Below are 16,101 nucleotides of genomic sequence, written 5' to 3'. Positions count from 1 at the left end.
TAAGAAGACCGCCATCTTTGGAGACCTGTATCTCGGCCCAGGAATTTTTTTGGGCAAAAATTAAAGTATTTCTTAATTTTTTATGAATTTTAACATATGTTAAATTCAAAAAAAAAAAAAAAAATACGAGTCTATTATGTTACACCCCTTGTTGAATTGGCATGGATTCTACCGACTACTACCACTAATTTTTGCACACCACCGCATTGTATTTTTTTAAATATCATGAAAATAGTGTTTCCTTTTCCCACAGAAATTATAATACCGTCAGTAAAATTAATTATTTCCGCTAAGTGTCATTCCCCTGTCACAGTGAATGCCATTCCTTGCCCTGTCCAAATTGCGCTGCTTAGGGAAAATGACCCTATTCGTAATTTAACACTTTTTGATATACCCTGTTTCTGAACTCCCAATTAGAATCTTTTCCACGTTGTTGTGTTTTTATGTTCTTTCTCCCATTCTAATATACAGGTAGTTATCAAAATAATGGAAACACCTGAGAATAAAAGTGACAGTTTTGAATGCACTTTGTAAGTAATCTTCTTCTTTATCTTTATCTTCTTTACTAATAATAAAGCTGAAAGTCTCTCTGTCTGGATGTCTGGATGTCTAGATGTCTGGATGTCTGTGACGCGCATAGCGCCTAGACCGTTCGGCCGATTTTCATGAAATTTGGCAAAGTTAGTTTGTAGCATGGGGGTGTGCACCTCGAAGCGATTTTTCGAAAATTCGATGTAGTCCTTTTTTTATTCCAATTTTAAGAAAAAAACTATCATAAATTACGAAATTATCATAACGTGGAACCGTAACATGGGCACAAGCCAATTGGCGAGTTACGAAATTATCATAACGTGGAACTGTAACGTCGGTACAAGCCAATTGGCGAGAAAATTCACCATACATTATTTGTAAATATACAGGCAAACCAAAAGACCTTTAATTTTTCTATTACGGGCGAAGCCGTGCGGGTGCCACTAGTTACTAATAATAAAGTTGAAAGTCTCTCTGTCCGGAGGATGTCTGGATGTCTGTGACGCGCATAGCGCCTAGACCGTTCGGCCGATTTTCATGAAATTTGGCACAAAGTTAGTATGTAGTATGGGGGGGGGGTGCACCTCGAAGCGATTTTTCGAAAATTCGATGTGGTTCTTTTTCTATTCCAATTTTAAGAAAAAAAATATCATAAGATGGACGAGTAAATTACGGAATTATCATAGCGTGGAATCGTAACATGGGCACAAGCCAATTGGCGAGATACGAAATTATCATAACGTGGAACCGTAAGATGGGTACAAGCCAACTGGCGAGAAAATTCACCATACATTATTTGTAAATATACAGGCGAACCAAAAGGCCTTTTGATTTTTCTATTACGGGCAAAGCCGTGCAGGTATCACTAGTTACTAATAATAAAGCTGCAAGTCTCTCTGTCTGTAGGATGTCTGGATCTCTGTGACGCGCATAGCACCTAGACCGTTCGGCTGATTTTCATGAAATTTGGCAAAGTTAGTTTGTAGCATGGGGGTGTGCACCTCGAAGCGATTTTTCGAAAATTCCATGTGGTTCTTTTTCTATTCCAATTTCAAGAACAAAAATATCATAAGATGGACGAGTAAATTACGAAATTATCATAACGTAGAACCGTAACATGGGCACAAGCCAATTGGCGTCATACGAAATTATCATAACGTGGAACCGTAACATGGGTACAAGCCAATTGGCGAGAAGATTCACCATACATTATTTGTAAATATACAGGCGAATCAAAAGACCTTTTAATTTTTCTATTACGGGCAAAGCCGTGCGGGCACCACTAGTAAAGAATAAAATTAGATATGTTTTTTTTAATATATATATATATATACAGTCGGACCTCCATATATCGAACTTCCACATATCGAAATTTTCTATATATCGAAATCCCAGCAAATTTCTATGTTCATTACATAGAAAAATTGTTTCTATATATCGAAAAAGTCTCTATATATCGAAATTTTTTGCGAGACATTCGTAGGTTTTTTTCCACTTTAGACTGTATGTCTCATGAAAAATGAAGGTTTGCGGAGAAAATTATGATCACTAAAGGTAAAGGTTGCTACGAAATTCATAAGGAATAGGGGGTTCAAGGATGTGTAGATAGGGTCGTTGTTCCGTTCTGGAGTTCTTACATTCCCTCAAGTTTATTTCAAATCTTAGTTGCAACCAGTAACACTAAAATCAGTGTCAAGTTATCCCTTTTGTCTGTTGATTATCATTCCTAGTATTTTTAGCTTCAGTAAAAATCATTCAAGTTAAGTAGATTGATTTTTTACTTTTCTCTCGATTACATTGTTAACACGAAAATCCCCTAATGTGGCGATTCAAGTTGAATTGCCGAAGAATGAAGGTGTATGAAGGAGCAAAAATGTAATTTCTGTTAAATTTTTAATTATTAACTTTCACTTAATCCGATGCTCGTTTAAATTAGAAGTTGGGTTTCATGCACGAAAATTAGTTTTAATTTTAATGTTTTAGGATATTTTTATGATAAAATAAGATTGTGTTTCTATATATCGAAATTTCTATATATCGAATTTTTTTCCGGCGATTTGCTACTTCGATATATGGAGGTCCGACTGTATATATATATTGTAACGGATTCGGTGCGACTTCCACTTTCTTGAAATGAAGACACAGTTCTTGATAAAAACACAGGAAATTTATTTACACTATGTACAGGAAAGATCTTCAACAACTGCTAAATTATTCATCAGCAATTAAGCAATTATCACACAACACCGTAAACTCAACGTTTACACACGTATTTATTTCCAAATACGAAAACAACACAGCGAAAATGCCTCGCAATAAACAGAGCAAAAATGCACTCAGTTCGAAATCTCAATCGAAACTAAACTGTTTATCCATCGCTAACGGCTTAAATACACCGAAAAGAATTTTCTCAAATATTCCACACGCTTCTCGAAATGCGTTGACCGTTATCAAATTTTATCAATGAACAAAAAGGGAATAGGGGTCGTATATTTTAGCCATATGAAAAAGGGGTTGTATATTCATTACGGGAAAATATTTACAGGTTACGTTACTACAATAATTACTATTTACAGGATTTGTAACATTGCCCCCTTCCCAAGGACTGCACGTCCCGGGCAGTAAAATCCCCAGAAAGGGTGCCAAACTTCTATCACATGTTCACAAATATACACATTAATTAATAACTAACAGATACAGAAAATACAATAATAACAAGAAATATTACTAAACATTAAAAGCAAAAATTTATCTACAACTTTTATGTTATCAACCATGGTTGTTTACGTAATACTCATGAACTATGGCCATAGTATGGGGCTAACCGATCATAATGTACAACCCTAGGTTTTGCATTAGGTGATTTCTGGATCCTCACTACGACGTCATTTAGTCGGTTAAGGACTTTGTAGGGTCCATCCCAATGCGACTGCAATTTGGGTGACAGACCTTTCCGTCGGATGGGATTCCATAACCAAACCTTGTCGCCTTCGTTGAATTCATGTCCAGTAGACCTTGTGTCGTATCGGGTCTTCATCTTCTCCGCCGCGATGTTGATTCGCTCTCGTGCGAAGTTATGAACGTCTTCCAACCGGGCCTGGAGATCCTGGATGTACTCCTCAGGCGATGAAGGCGCATCCGGAGGACGACCGAAGACGAGATCACAAGGTAGCCGAAGCTCTCGTCCGAAGAGCATCTGAGATGGGGCAAATCCGGTAGTCTCGTGGACAGCACTGCGGTAGGCCAGCAGGAACAAAGGTAGCTTCTTGTCCCAATCCTGTTGATTTCTGGATACCATAAGCGAGAGATTATTCAGGATTGTGCGGTTAAATCTCTCCACCATGCCGTCCGATTGTGGGTGTAGTGGTGTTGTCCTAGTTTTCTCAATTCCGAAAATTTGACATAGGCCCTTAAACACAGCAGAGATGAAATTCCTCCCTTGATCGGAATGAATCTGCAAAGGTGTTCCGTATCTCGAGATCCAATGTTGGACTAGAGTCTCTGCGACGGTGGTAGCCTCTTGATCAGGAATGGGATATGCTTCCGGCCATTTGGTGAAATAGTCGATGGAAACAAGAATGTATTTGTTCCCATCAGCAGTTCTTGGTAGAGGACCCAGGATGTCGATCCCAATTCGTTCGAAAGGAGCTCCAACGTTGTACAGATGTAGCTTCCCTCTGCTTCTCTTCTTCGGTCCTTTACGAGCAGCACAGGCGTCACAAGAATGGCACCACTTCTCCACGTCATCCTTCGCCTTGCTCCAGAAGAAGCGCTCCCGAACTTTATTGAGGGTTTTCAAGACACCAAAATGTCCTCCAGTCGCACTACTATGTATTTCTTTCAGAACATCTGAAATCCTTGATCGGGGAAGTAGTAACTGCCACCTAGATGTTTTGCCGTCGTCAGATTCCCATTTTCGGTGTAGCACGCCGTTCCGTAAATGGAGCGAGTTCCATAGAGCCCAGTATCTTTTTGTTGCAGGACTGAAGATGGAAACGTCCTGCCAGCTAGGTCGCCGACTGTCACTTTCCATGAACTCCAAAATTGGTTTTATGTCGGGGTCTTCAAGTTGATCTTTTCGAACTTGGTCCTCACTCCATGGATCAGGTTCTGATGATGTTGGAGTCACTGTCACCTGATAGGCAGTAGGGCTAGTCGTTCCATACTGTTTCTCGATTCGGGAACAATAATTGCAGTTCTCAGGACAGGGTCTCCTTGATAAAGCGTCAGCATTACCGTGAGACAACCCTTTTCGGTGCTTGATATGCATATCATATCCCTGGAGCCGCTGTATCCACCTGGCTATCTGGCCTTCTGGATTCTTGAAGTTCAAAAGCCAAGTTAACGAGGCATGATCTGTCCGAAGCAGAAATTTTCGGCCGTAGAGGTAATGATGGAAGTGTTCTACAGCTTTCACTATGGCCAGTAACTCCTTTCTGGTGACGCAGTAATTTCGCTCCGACTTTGATAAGCATTTGCTCCAGTAAGCGATGACATGTTCATTTCCGTCAATTTCTTGGGATAAAACAGCTCCGATGCCCTCGTTGCTCGCATCAGTGTCCAGGATGAAGGATTTTTCAGGCTGAGGATAGGCGAGGATAGGCGTTGATGTTAAAGCCTCCTTCAGTCGTAGAAATGCATTCTTTGGACCATTCGAACTTTTGCTTGCTCTCCGTCAGCTTATGCAAAGGTCGTGCAATGTTGGAAAAACCCTTTACAAACTTCCTGTAGTAGGTGCAGAGCCCCAGGAAACTTCGCAGCTGATGGATGTTTTCGGGACGACTCCAACTCCTGACCGCAGATACCTTTTCTGGATCGGTTTGTACACCTTCAGAAGAGATGATGTGACCAAGGTAGTTCACTTCCCGGCGGAATAAATTACATTTGGACGGGCTTAACTTCAGATTAGCTTCCCTAAGCCTTTGCAGCACCTTCCTAAGATTTGCCAGATGTTCTTCGAAACTGCGTCCCACGATGATGATATCGTCTAAGTAGACCAGACAGGATTCGTAGGAAAGTCCTCTTAACACTGTCTCCATAAGACGCTCGAACGTAGCTGGTGCATTGCAGAGGCCGAAGGGCATCACTTTAAACTGCCATAAGCCTTGTCCAGTTGTAAACGCTGTCTTCTCTCGGTCATCAGGGTGTATCTCAACCTGCCAGTAGCCGCTCTTCAAGTCCAGGGTCGAAAACCACTTGTGTCCGGAAAGAGTGTCCAAGGTGTCATCTATCCGTGGAAGAGGGTAACTGTCTTTCTTGGTGATTTCATTCAGCCGCCGGTAATCGACACAAAATCTGGTGGAGCCATCTTTCTTTCGGACCAAGACGATGGGAGACGCCCAAGGACTGGATGAAGGTTCGATTACATCGTTCTCCTTCATCTCCTTCAGGAGGGTCTCAACCTCTTCCTTCTTGGCGAACGGTAGTCGTCTTGGATGCTGTTTAATAGGGAGGTGTTCTCCAGTGTAGATCCTATGCTGCGTTAAATTCGTCCTGCCCACATCCTCCGATGTAGATGAAAACAGATGCTTGAAGTCCTCCACCAATTGTTCCGCAGCAGTTCTTTGATCTTTCGATAATGGCGCACTCCCAAGTAACTTCGATGTCAAGGACTCAGAAGACACAGTCTCGGGGGAATGGATTCTTCTAATGATGCAGTTTACTGGAGTACAAGTTGCTAACACTTCACCTTTCCGAATATTCCTTGGCCTTTCACTCACGTTGGCGACTCTTACAGGAATTACATCTTTAGAAAGGTCCACAAGCGTAGATGCTATCATTACTCCTTTTAGATTATTGTTTAGGTTGGGGGATTCAATGAGTCCAAATCGAAAACTATTGCTTTCTTCAATAGAGCCAGGTATTAATGATTCTGACCTTGAGGGAATCGATAAATCTGTTTGGGCTATTATTTGATGAGCGGATTTTACATCACTTTCTGCGGGGAAAACGGCTATGTCTTCTCTCATCGAGTGCAGCTCATTTGTCTTGAAGTCGAGGTTGAAGTCATACTTCTTTAAAAAGTCCAATCCGAGAATGAAGGGGTCTGTGATAGCAGCAACGAATGCCGTATGATGGTAAGTGGCATTTCCAAACACAATTTCTAAGTTTACTTTACCTTCAATCTCGATCTTGTCACCTGTCACAGTTTGGAGGGTAACGCAGGGCGGCGTCCACAGAATGTTGAGTCCAAATTGACGAGCCACATCTGTTCTAATGATCGTAACATTGGCTCCAGTGTCAATAATCAGTTCGCAGGGAAACCCGTTTACATATGCGTAAACAAACAGTCCATTACTGCCGCCACTCGTCGATGAAATCTGGAAAACTTTAAGATGGGGCTCATTCCAATTTGGCGACCTCCGCCCCGCGAGATTGCCATGGCTTAGTTTTCCTGGACCTGCGAGGGAGAGGTGCTCTTCCCTCTGGTTTCTTGACGAGCTTCACAGTTTCTTCGTAAGTGACCCTCGCCACCACATTTCCAGCACTTAAGTGATTGTCCATTATGGTCCTTGGGAGCCGAATTCCTTTTGAGGATTCCTGCAATTTCTTTTATTTGCTTTTCCAGATCAGCAAAACGTGACGAAACCGGATCAGGCTCATCAGTTTTCACGCCGCGGATTGAATGGCGATCCTTGCGGGTTGCTTGCTGGGCGGCCTCCAACTTCATTGCATACACAACAGCAGAACTCAGGTCTTTGACATCCGCCATCCGTAGAGCTTTCTGGATTTCCGGATCTCGAACCCCGTCGATGTAGTAGTTGAGTGCCAGGTTGTCTCGAACATCCGCAGGACAGTCACAAAAAGCAAGATGAGACAATCTCTCGACGTCCGCCGCTAGCTCTTGCAGGGTTTCCCCGGTTTTCTGGAAACGGGATTTCAACTGGAGTCGGCTGAAATCTTTCTGGCACTTCTCACCGAAGCGAAGCTCCAACGCAGATGTGAGGGCGGCGAAATCCAGGCGCTGGCTGTCCGGAAGGGTCTGGAGAATGTCCGCTGCGTCACCTCTCAGGGATGCTGCAAGATGACAGGCCTTGGTAGCAGAGTCCCATCCGTTCGCTTCCGCCACTATCATGAATTGAGTTTTGTAAACCTGCCACGAAGTTTTCCCATCAAATGTGGCAAGTTTAATGGACGGTCGAGCAACCGATGTGGGAGCGCCAAACTGTACAGAGCTGCTTTCCGCGGTAGCCAATCTCCTTTCCACGTCCTTAAAGATCTCTTCTTTAAGTAGATGAAATCTTCTATCTTCATCTTCAAATTTATTTTCTACAGCATTGAATCGGCTTTCAACGGTATCAAATTTTTCTTCAATTGCATCAACTCGATGCTCTATGTCATTAAATTTATTTTCCATCACAGTCTTTACCGAAATAAGGTCGTTTTTAATTTCCTCTTGGTTAGACGCTAAGTCCTTTTTCAGCACCGTTAAATCGCTTTTTAACTGGTCTTGATTTGCCAACATACTTGCAGTCAGATCACTTTTTAATTGTTCTTGATTAGCCGCCATATCATTTTTTAATTGTTCTTGATTAGCCGCCATATCATTTTTTAATTGTTCTTGATTAGCCGCCATATCATTTTTTAATTGTTCTTGATTTGCAGTAAAACTTGCAGTCAAATCACTTTTTAATTGGTCTTGATTAGCCGCCAATTCATTTTTAACAGAGTTGATTGCATCAAGAAGTTGTTTTAATTGTTCATCCATTGCGCGAGTAATCACCATAAAAATAAAGTCCAAATTTAAAAAGTCTTTATGAAAAAATGTCCAAAGTCACACTTACTGCAAGAAAGTCCTGAAGTAGCCCCACGTTGGGCGCCAAATTGTAACGGATTCGGTGCGACTTCCACTTTCTTGAAATGAAGACACAGTTCTTGATAAAAACACAGGAAATTTATTTACACTATGTACAGGAAAGATCTTCAACAACTGCTAAATTATTCATCAGCAATTAAGCAATTATCACACAACACCGTAAACTCAACGTTTACACACGTATTTATTTCCAAATACGAAAACAACACAGCGAAAATGCCTCGCAATAAACAGAGCAAAAATGCACTCAGTTCGAAATCTCAATCGAAACTAAACTGTTTATCCATCGCTAACGGCTTAAATACACCGAAAAGAATTTTCTCAAATATTCCACACGCTTCTCGAAATGCGTTGACCGTTATCAAATTTTATCAATGAACAAAAAGGGAATAGGGGTCGTATATTTTAGCCATATGAAAAAGGGGTTGTATATTCATTACGGGAAAATATTTACAGGTTACGTTACTACAATAATTACTATTTACAGGATTTGTAACAATATATATATATATATATATATATATAGCAATGTACATATTCTGGTACTATTTGGTGGTTTAACGGAAGTTCTAGAAATCTTGGTTTTTTTCAAGCACGTGAAATGTCGGACCTCTCAAATTTTTAAAGAGGCCAACTTGTTGGAGCGCGTCTAGCTGAAACAAGTGTAACTGAAACATTTCAACTTTTTTGGCGCATCTAAAAGTACAGTATCTAAAGTCATGACAGCATACACACGGCGCGGTAAGACAAGCTCGGCAAAGCAATATAGTGGGCGGAAAGAGGAGCTTAGTGAAATAAACCGACGGGTATTGAAGTGGATTGTAATGTATAAAAAGCGAAGAATAGCAGCAAAAGTGACAACAGAACTCAATCACCATATAGAGTCACCAGTGTGAGAGCGATTAAAGTTAGAATGGCACCTTTATAAACAGAACATTTACGGCAGAGTAGCGATTCCCAAAAAATTTTTTCCAAGTGTTTCTATTATTTTGATAACTACCTGTACCTCTGGGCTCAACTTCATGGCAACGCAGATAATAGTTTTTCAGTTTGCGCAGATTTTATGTTTGTGACCTTAGTTTAGGTCATGAGTGTAATTAAAATGGCTTAAAACGATTGTTTCTTTTTTAGGTGTCTTTGAAATCTTTGAAAGTGTTTTATATGGAAAACGACGGGGATCCTCTTCTTACACTTCCTGTGGCAGAAAGTGTGAGAAATGCTTTACGAAAAGTAAGTACACTGTTAAACATTTTCCGGAAAATGTACGGTAATTGTTACTGGCATCCATGTTGCCAGTAACTATTACCGTAAAAATCAAATGTTACTGTAAGATTATACGGTTTCCTCGGTAGGCCACAGCAACCAATAGGGAAGTTTTCGATTTTTCAATTTTATTTTTATATGATAGAGTAACATGTATGAACATCATAGGTGAAAAAATTTTTGCGATACGATAAGTAGTTTTTTTTAAATTAATTTTTAAAGTTCAAGCGCCTGTGACGTCAGATGGCATAGGAAGTGACGTTATGCGCCTTCCGGTAGGGCAGAAGCCGAAGGTCACGATTCGACTTCGAAGACGAAACGTAAAAGGCTATCTCCTCGCATTTAACTCCTCGCGTTTCTGGAACATTAAACCTCTCATCCTCTCGGAAATATTCGAATATCCTCATTGATGTTACATGAGGAAGATTATTTAGATTGTGCTTTAACGAATCCGGTCTCCATAGTGTGTTCAAAAGGATTATTGAATTTCTAAAAAATATAAATATCAGCGCGCTCAAAATATTCCTAGCGAAAACAAGGGATCTTCGGCGGAAGGCTGACCGTTCGCGCCCTGTGACGTAGGCTCGTGACGTTTCAGAAGCGCGCACTTTTGCGCGTGGATTTTTAAAAATTCGTTAAAAATCAACCACGGTGTTTTAAAATTCGGCGATGGTGAATTTTTTAGTTTTGAGGGTCAATTAACAATATCCAATAGCCAAAATATGAACATTTAATAGGTTGCAACTTCCCTTGGAGCTGGGATCACTTATTTCTCCGGTGTAAATTACCGTAAAAATCAGCGATGCTGTAAGTCCGCCATTTTACAGTAACAATTACCAGAAAATCTTACTGAATTTTTAACAGTGTAGATAATTTATTGTCCTTATTAGTACTCTTTGTTAATCAAAAAAATAATAATTATTAGAGTAATTGCGAAAATTATAGTCAACTCTTGTTATTCTAAGGAAATAATACTTTATTTTAAAAATATTGACACACATAATACTGAGGATGCATCTTCCTGTTTTTCATTAAAGATTTGAAATGTCTTGTTATACTTTTTATAAGATTTTGGCAATTTATTTGTATTTCCTCGTCATGGTGTGAAATTTAAATAAGTTCTTCTGTCAGACTATTCTTGTTTGTGAAGTTCGGTTTCTTTAATTTTTTTCTCTACTATTGTTCAAATATTCTCGATTGAATCATACCTGGTCTGTTTCCATGCCATGGAAGTGTTTTTATATTTTTTTCATTCAAAACTTTGGTCAGAGATATAGTTTCAAGACACAAGAGCTCCATCATTCATGAAAATGAAGTTGCATTTAGAAACCAGTCTTTTAATTATGGAACTTTTGCTCAAGCACTTTTTCATGCTGATACTAGGTCATAACACCTTCCACAATGAGTAAACATCTAGCACCACGAGCGGAAATTTTGCTCCAATACCGAACTTGGGTAGGATGTTTAACAGTTGGTGCAAAGCAATTCGGAGGAAATTCTTTGCTGGTACATCTTCTGACATACTGACTGCTTTCTCTCGATATTTTAAACATTGATTCATCCGAAAACTATGCCTAAATGGTAAAAAATACCCTCAATGCATGTAGTTTATTGAGAAATATTCTTTTAAAGAGGTTTTAGTCACATTCATAAGTAGTTCTGAATGAAATAAATATAATTTCAGAAAAATAAATGATCAACTTGAATTCAACTGTATAGTTTAAAAAAAATTAATATTTCTCTCCAGGCTGCAATTACTTACAAATCGTTCATGCACAATTTTCGCCCGAGCAAGTCTCTTAAAATGCCATAGCAAATGTGATGTCAGCCCTTTTTTCGAGGGCAACGACATAACGAGTACAGAGATCTGTACTAAGATAAGCTTCCTACGGATAGAAGAATCACATAATTTACTCCATACACGCTTACTTCTAGAGATATTTTTAGTTCATGATCAGTTGTTTGACTGTTGACTTTAGTAATTTGAATTATTTCCTTTCTGTCCTTGCTGTAAATTTACTTTTTCTACTGCGTTTCCCTACTCTAGAATTTATATTTTCACATTTAAAATCCAAAGATATTTTTATTCAACACACAGTTGCTTGCAAAATTTTTAGTTTTTTAGCGAATCTTGTTGTGTACAGTGATTTACTTGGATGAGGCACTATATCGCAGCTCGTTTTCTAGGAAAAATATCACTTACTTCACTCATAATCACGCAATAAACCTTTAGAAAAAAATATATCGATTATAAACTAATTCAAGCTGCAAAAAGAATTGCTTTAAGGATGAAACGATACTGATACCAACTCAAGGATAGAAAATAAAATACTAGCATAACAAGCGGATAATTAAAATTTTTGGTTTAAATTCGAGTGTTGATCGAACAAATTCTTAATGCTCTAGAGCAGCGTTTCTTGATTTTTCTAATGAGTGGAACCCTTTTAAATAATTAGTTCTTTCGTGAAACCCGTTTTTTTCGTAAGTAGTATAGTTTGAAGAAAAAAAAAAAATTTGATAACAACTGAGAAAACAAAATTTTGCAGAACAAAGAAAACTTTATAATTTAAAATTTAATTTTAAGCTTTGAAAATCATTATTTTGATAGAGTTTTTTAAAATTTTCTAAAACGAAAGGAAAACAAGGAATGAGAGTTTCGTGAAACCCTTGATAAATCTCCATGGAACCCCTGGGTTTCGTGGAACACAATTTAAGAAACGCTGCTCTAGAGCTTAATGCAAACAATTTCATTACTTTAGATGAAATGTTTTTCTTTCTTAAAAATGCCAACATTCAACAAAACAATGCCCCCAAAACGACTCTAAAGGAGTGAAATATTGATTGCAACAAAGAAAAAAAAATTAATCTTCACAAATTATTGCACAAGTATACACTTAATTATTCACGAAAAACTGGCAAAAAAATCACAATTATTTTAATAATTTTCACACCTCTGTATATTATTTCACCAAAATGGTGTACAAATTCAAAGCATTTCTTAGAAATGTTGTCAGAATGACAACAGGATATTAAAACAGAATAGTCATTTTTTTCCCATCAATGAATTTATGACTGAATCTCGATTTTATTTACTTTTGAATGGGGTCGTTTCCAAATTTTAAAAGTATTTTTTTCTGAAAGAGCATGCTTAAAAACATAGGATCTGACAACTTTTTAAATAGTTTGACAAAGTGGAAATATTTTTATAAAATTACTTAAATCGGTGCGCTTTCATTTTTTATGCTTCTGCCGATGACATCACAAATGATGAAATGCCATTCAGTGTTGCCATTCACATAACAAAATATTTGATTCTCATATTTACTCACGTGTATTGGCAACGATATGATTGATAGCAAGCGTAGAGCGCAATTTTACTTCGCTTCTTGATTATCATAACGTGGAAACCTGGTAGAAAGATGCGCCAAAGAGCATCATTTGTAACGTCATCAAGACCCCGCCTTGTTTGAAAAATCGGACATTTAAAAATATTAATTAAAAAATACCTGTTGGGAAAACGAAAGTATTTTCTGGATCCATGTTATTTTTATTTTTATTTATTTATTTTATTTTATTTATTTATTTATTTATTTATTTGATTATTCTATCAAATCAGTGACAAAAAGTACTACTTTTGACTGAAGGAAACAACCCCATTTGAAACTCGTGAGATTTATGTATTCTTTTACACTTACCACTGACTACAATATTACTCTTCATCATCTCTTACACATCAAAGTGATTTTATTCAGATATTCTTTGTATGAATGTGTTTTTTTTTTCCCAAATAGTTTAATTACTTATTTAAAAAGGAGAAACAAATTAAAAAACAGTTAATGCTATAGTGAAATGAATTTTGCCTCTTTGGAAGCGCCACGGACCTCCTGGCTTGTAGTAGAGTTAGCGGTGAGATTCGTAAACTGTATGCACGAATTTGTTTTATTGATTCTTCGGGCATGCACATTGAGCACTTTTAAGAACCTGATACCAGACAATTGTTACGTTTTCTTTTTTTTTTTTGATAAACCATTAATTCGTGAAATACACCTCCAGCTCAATCATTTCCAGCCGAGGACTGCAGTTTCGTGCTATTAGCACTCATCAGCCCGGCATAGGAAAGTGACTGAGCTGGAGATGGAAAACCTGTGGTGTTTCGCACTCTTGGCTTCCTTATGAGGTTTTCCATCTCCAGCTCAGTCACTTTCCTATGCCGGGCTGATGAGTGCTAATAAGCACGAAACTGCAGTCCTCGGCTGGAAATGACTGAGCTGGCGGTGTATTTCACGTATTTCTGCTTTAGCCCAGGCAAATGGGGCGGTAATTTACTGAATAAACCATTAATTATTTTAACTTTTACTTTTCTGAGTAGATATTGCTTTGAACCAAAGGAATTCTTTGTGGTAACTCTTTATTAAGAAAAAATGAAAAGTCAGTGTCAATAAAGAAAATTTGTGAAAAAAATTCAGACGATTAGTTGTTTCACACTCAATATTTGCTGTGCTGTGTTGAATATTTTCGCATTATAAATAAGCTCTACTTCAGCTGTTTGTTATAATTTCGTGATGATTTGTGGTTTGTTTATAATAATTACTCATTTAGTTCATATATTAACAAGAGAAGTTTTGGTGACTTCTTATGCAAAGGCATTTCTCGCTTTCTTTCCACCCAATTCACACAATCTTCGTATATTTCGCAGGTCATTGCTCATTTTCGCAAGATATGCGACGTACCGCCACAGAAGGTCCACATTCGAGGCTTGAAGCGCAGCTTTCAAGTCTGGGCGCACGCTTTGTCTGCTGTGGTTGCAGACGTGGCGACAATCGAATCCCGAGTTTTTGGCGAAGACGTCACCGGCGATCCCTGGAAGGAGTATTTCTTAGGACTCTTCGACAGATCCCAATACTCATTACCAGCCACTTCGACAGTCCTGGTGGAGAGATACCTGGCGCCACGATCCAAAGCTGATGCCGAGCCCTACCTTCGGATCCGTAGGAGGATGGAGGAAGATTTCAGGCAGCTACTCCAGGACGATTGCGTGTTTATCATGCCAACTTTGCCACGCCATGCCAGCAGGCACTATGCCGAGGTTTTGCGGCCTCAGAACTGTGGATACGTCGCAGCTTTTAACGTCCTAGGTTTGCCTGCGACGCATTGTCCTGTTGAACTGGACGATGACAGACTGCCAGTTGGAGTTCAAGTTGTGTCTGGATGCAGAAACGATTATCTGAATTTGGCAGTTGCCAGAGAGATTGAGAGAGAATTTGGAGGCTGGATTTGCCCAGGGCCTCTTGTTTAATTCGAAGAAAAAAACATCAGTACTTCAAAAGCGAAATTCTCGCTGTAACAGTACTGTTGAAGAGCACAGAGAAAGAACACTGGTTTATATTATGTACATAATAACCATGTTTTATAAACATTTATTTTCGTACTTGTTTTTTCATTCATTGAAGTAGATGCAGACACAAATACTTGAGGGTATAATAAGCACCCGGCCCAACAAACTACTTAGATATTAATTAAAACAAATTTTGATGTAAAAAGGCATTAGAATAAGGATCAATAGTCACCATCTTGTCATGAAATTCTTTTGAAACAGGATTTTTTTATGGAAATCATTCCGTTTATATATTTTGTATTATCTGGAAAGAGGGAGTAGCATTGCGCTTCTTGCTGATCACTGGGATGTACGCGGGATAAGGGCCTGATCCTAGGCACTTTTTTATTAAGCAAATTATATGCCGTCGCCTCTTATAAAGCTGCCAAAGGTGTTCTATCCGTATTAAAGCATTCTCTAAATGATGGCTTTTGAAATAGGAGATGTATTGCCGAACTGATCATGTCGATAATTTTATTCCCACTGCTCCAGTTTTTGTTGCTGAGCAGCATACTGCAATTAAGCAAGGTGCGACATTGTGGGGAGCAATTTGTTGGGACATACTATCATCTTTAATCACCTTTCAGAGCACTGTAGTAGAAGAGCCCATTAGTGCCAGTCCTACGTCATAGGCTCAAAATTTTTCTCGTAAGGACATCACAGCAAGTATGAACGATTCGCTATTACACTGGCCTCAAAAAGCTAAGGTACAACCAGTTTTTTGCGTTTAATTTGCAAATGAATGAATGTAGGAACAAAAAATTTGGAGGATATGTGCATTAAATGGTTTTTTATTGAATGCGTCATAGAAATTTGTTTAAGTGTGTTGCAAAAAAGATTTATAACAAAAAAAGCAATATTTGCGGGAAAGCCCATGCTTGAAGAAAACAGAACATCGCAGTGTTATGTAGTAAAATGTCAGAGAAACAATACAAAAATGGGTTCTTATAAGAAATGTTTCCTTCCTAACTTGAATTCATTGGCGGCATCAATTTTCCATTTTTTTTGATTAAGTTGTCGGACAACCGGAATAGGAAGCGAAGACCAGATACAGAGCAAAGCTTTGTTCCAGCACATGTAACGACCTTGGAGAACGATTTAAAGCATTAACCTGTCT

General features: G+C 38.7%; 1 protein-coding gene across 1 annotated transcript in view; it reads left to right on the top strand.

The window, feature by feature from the left end:
- The window catches only part of LOC129228325 (fatty-acid amide hydrolase 2-B-like), a 42,512-nt gene extending 27,606 nt beyond the window's left edge, over window positions 1–14,906 (top strand). Inside the window, exons 7-8 of the mRNA XM_054863001.1 lie at window positions 9,479–9,577; window positions 14,307–14,906. Of these exons, the coding sequence (XP_054718976.1) occupies window positions 9,479–9,577; window positions 14,307–14,906 (699 nt within the window). The remainder of the gene's footprint in view (window positions 1–9,478; window positions 9,578–14,306) is intronic.
- Window positions 14,907–16,101: the final 1,195 nt, after the last annotated feature.

Source organism: Uloborus diversus, chromosome 8 (assembly GCF_026930045.1).
Source record: "Uloborus diversus isolate 005 chromosome 8, Udiv.v.3.1, whole genome shotgun sequence".
In the NCBI taxonomy this organism is placed as follows: domain Eukaryota; kingdom Metazoa; phylum Arthropoda; class Arachnida; order Araneae; family Uloboridae; genus Uloborus; species Uloborus diversus.
The sequence above is the reverse complement of the archived record's forward strand: the minus strand, read 5'-3'. Positions and strand labels throughout refer to the sequence as shown.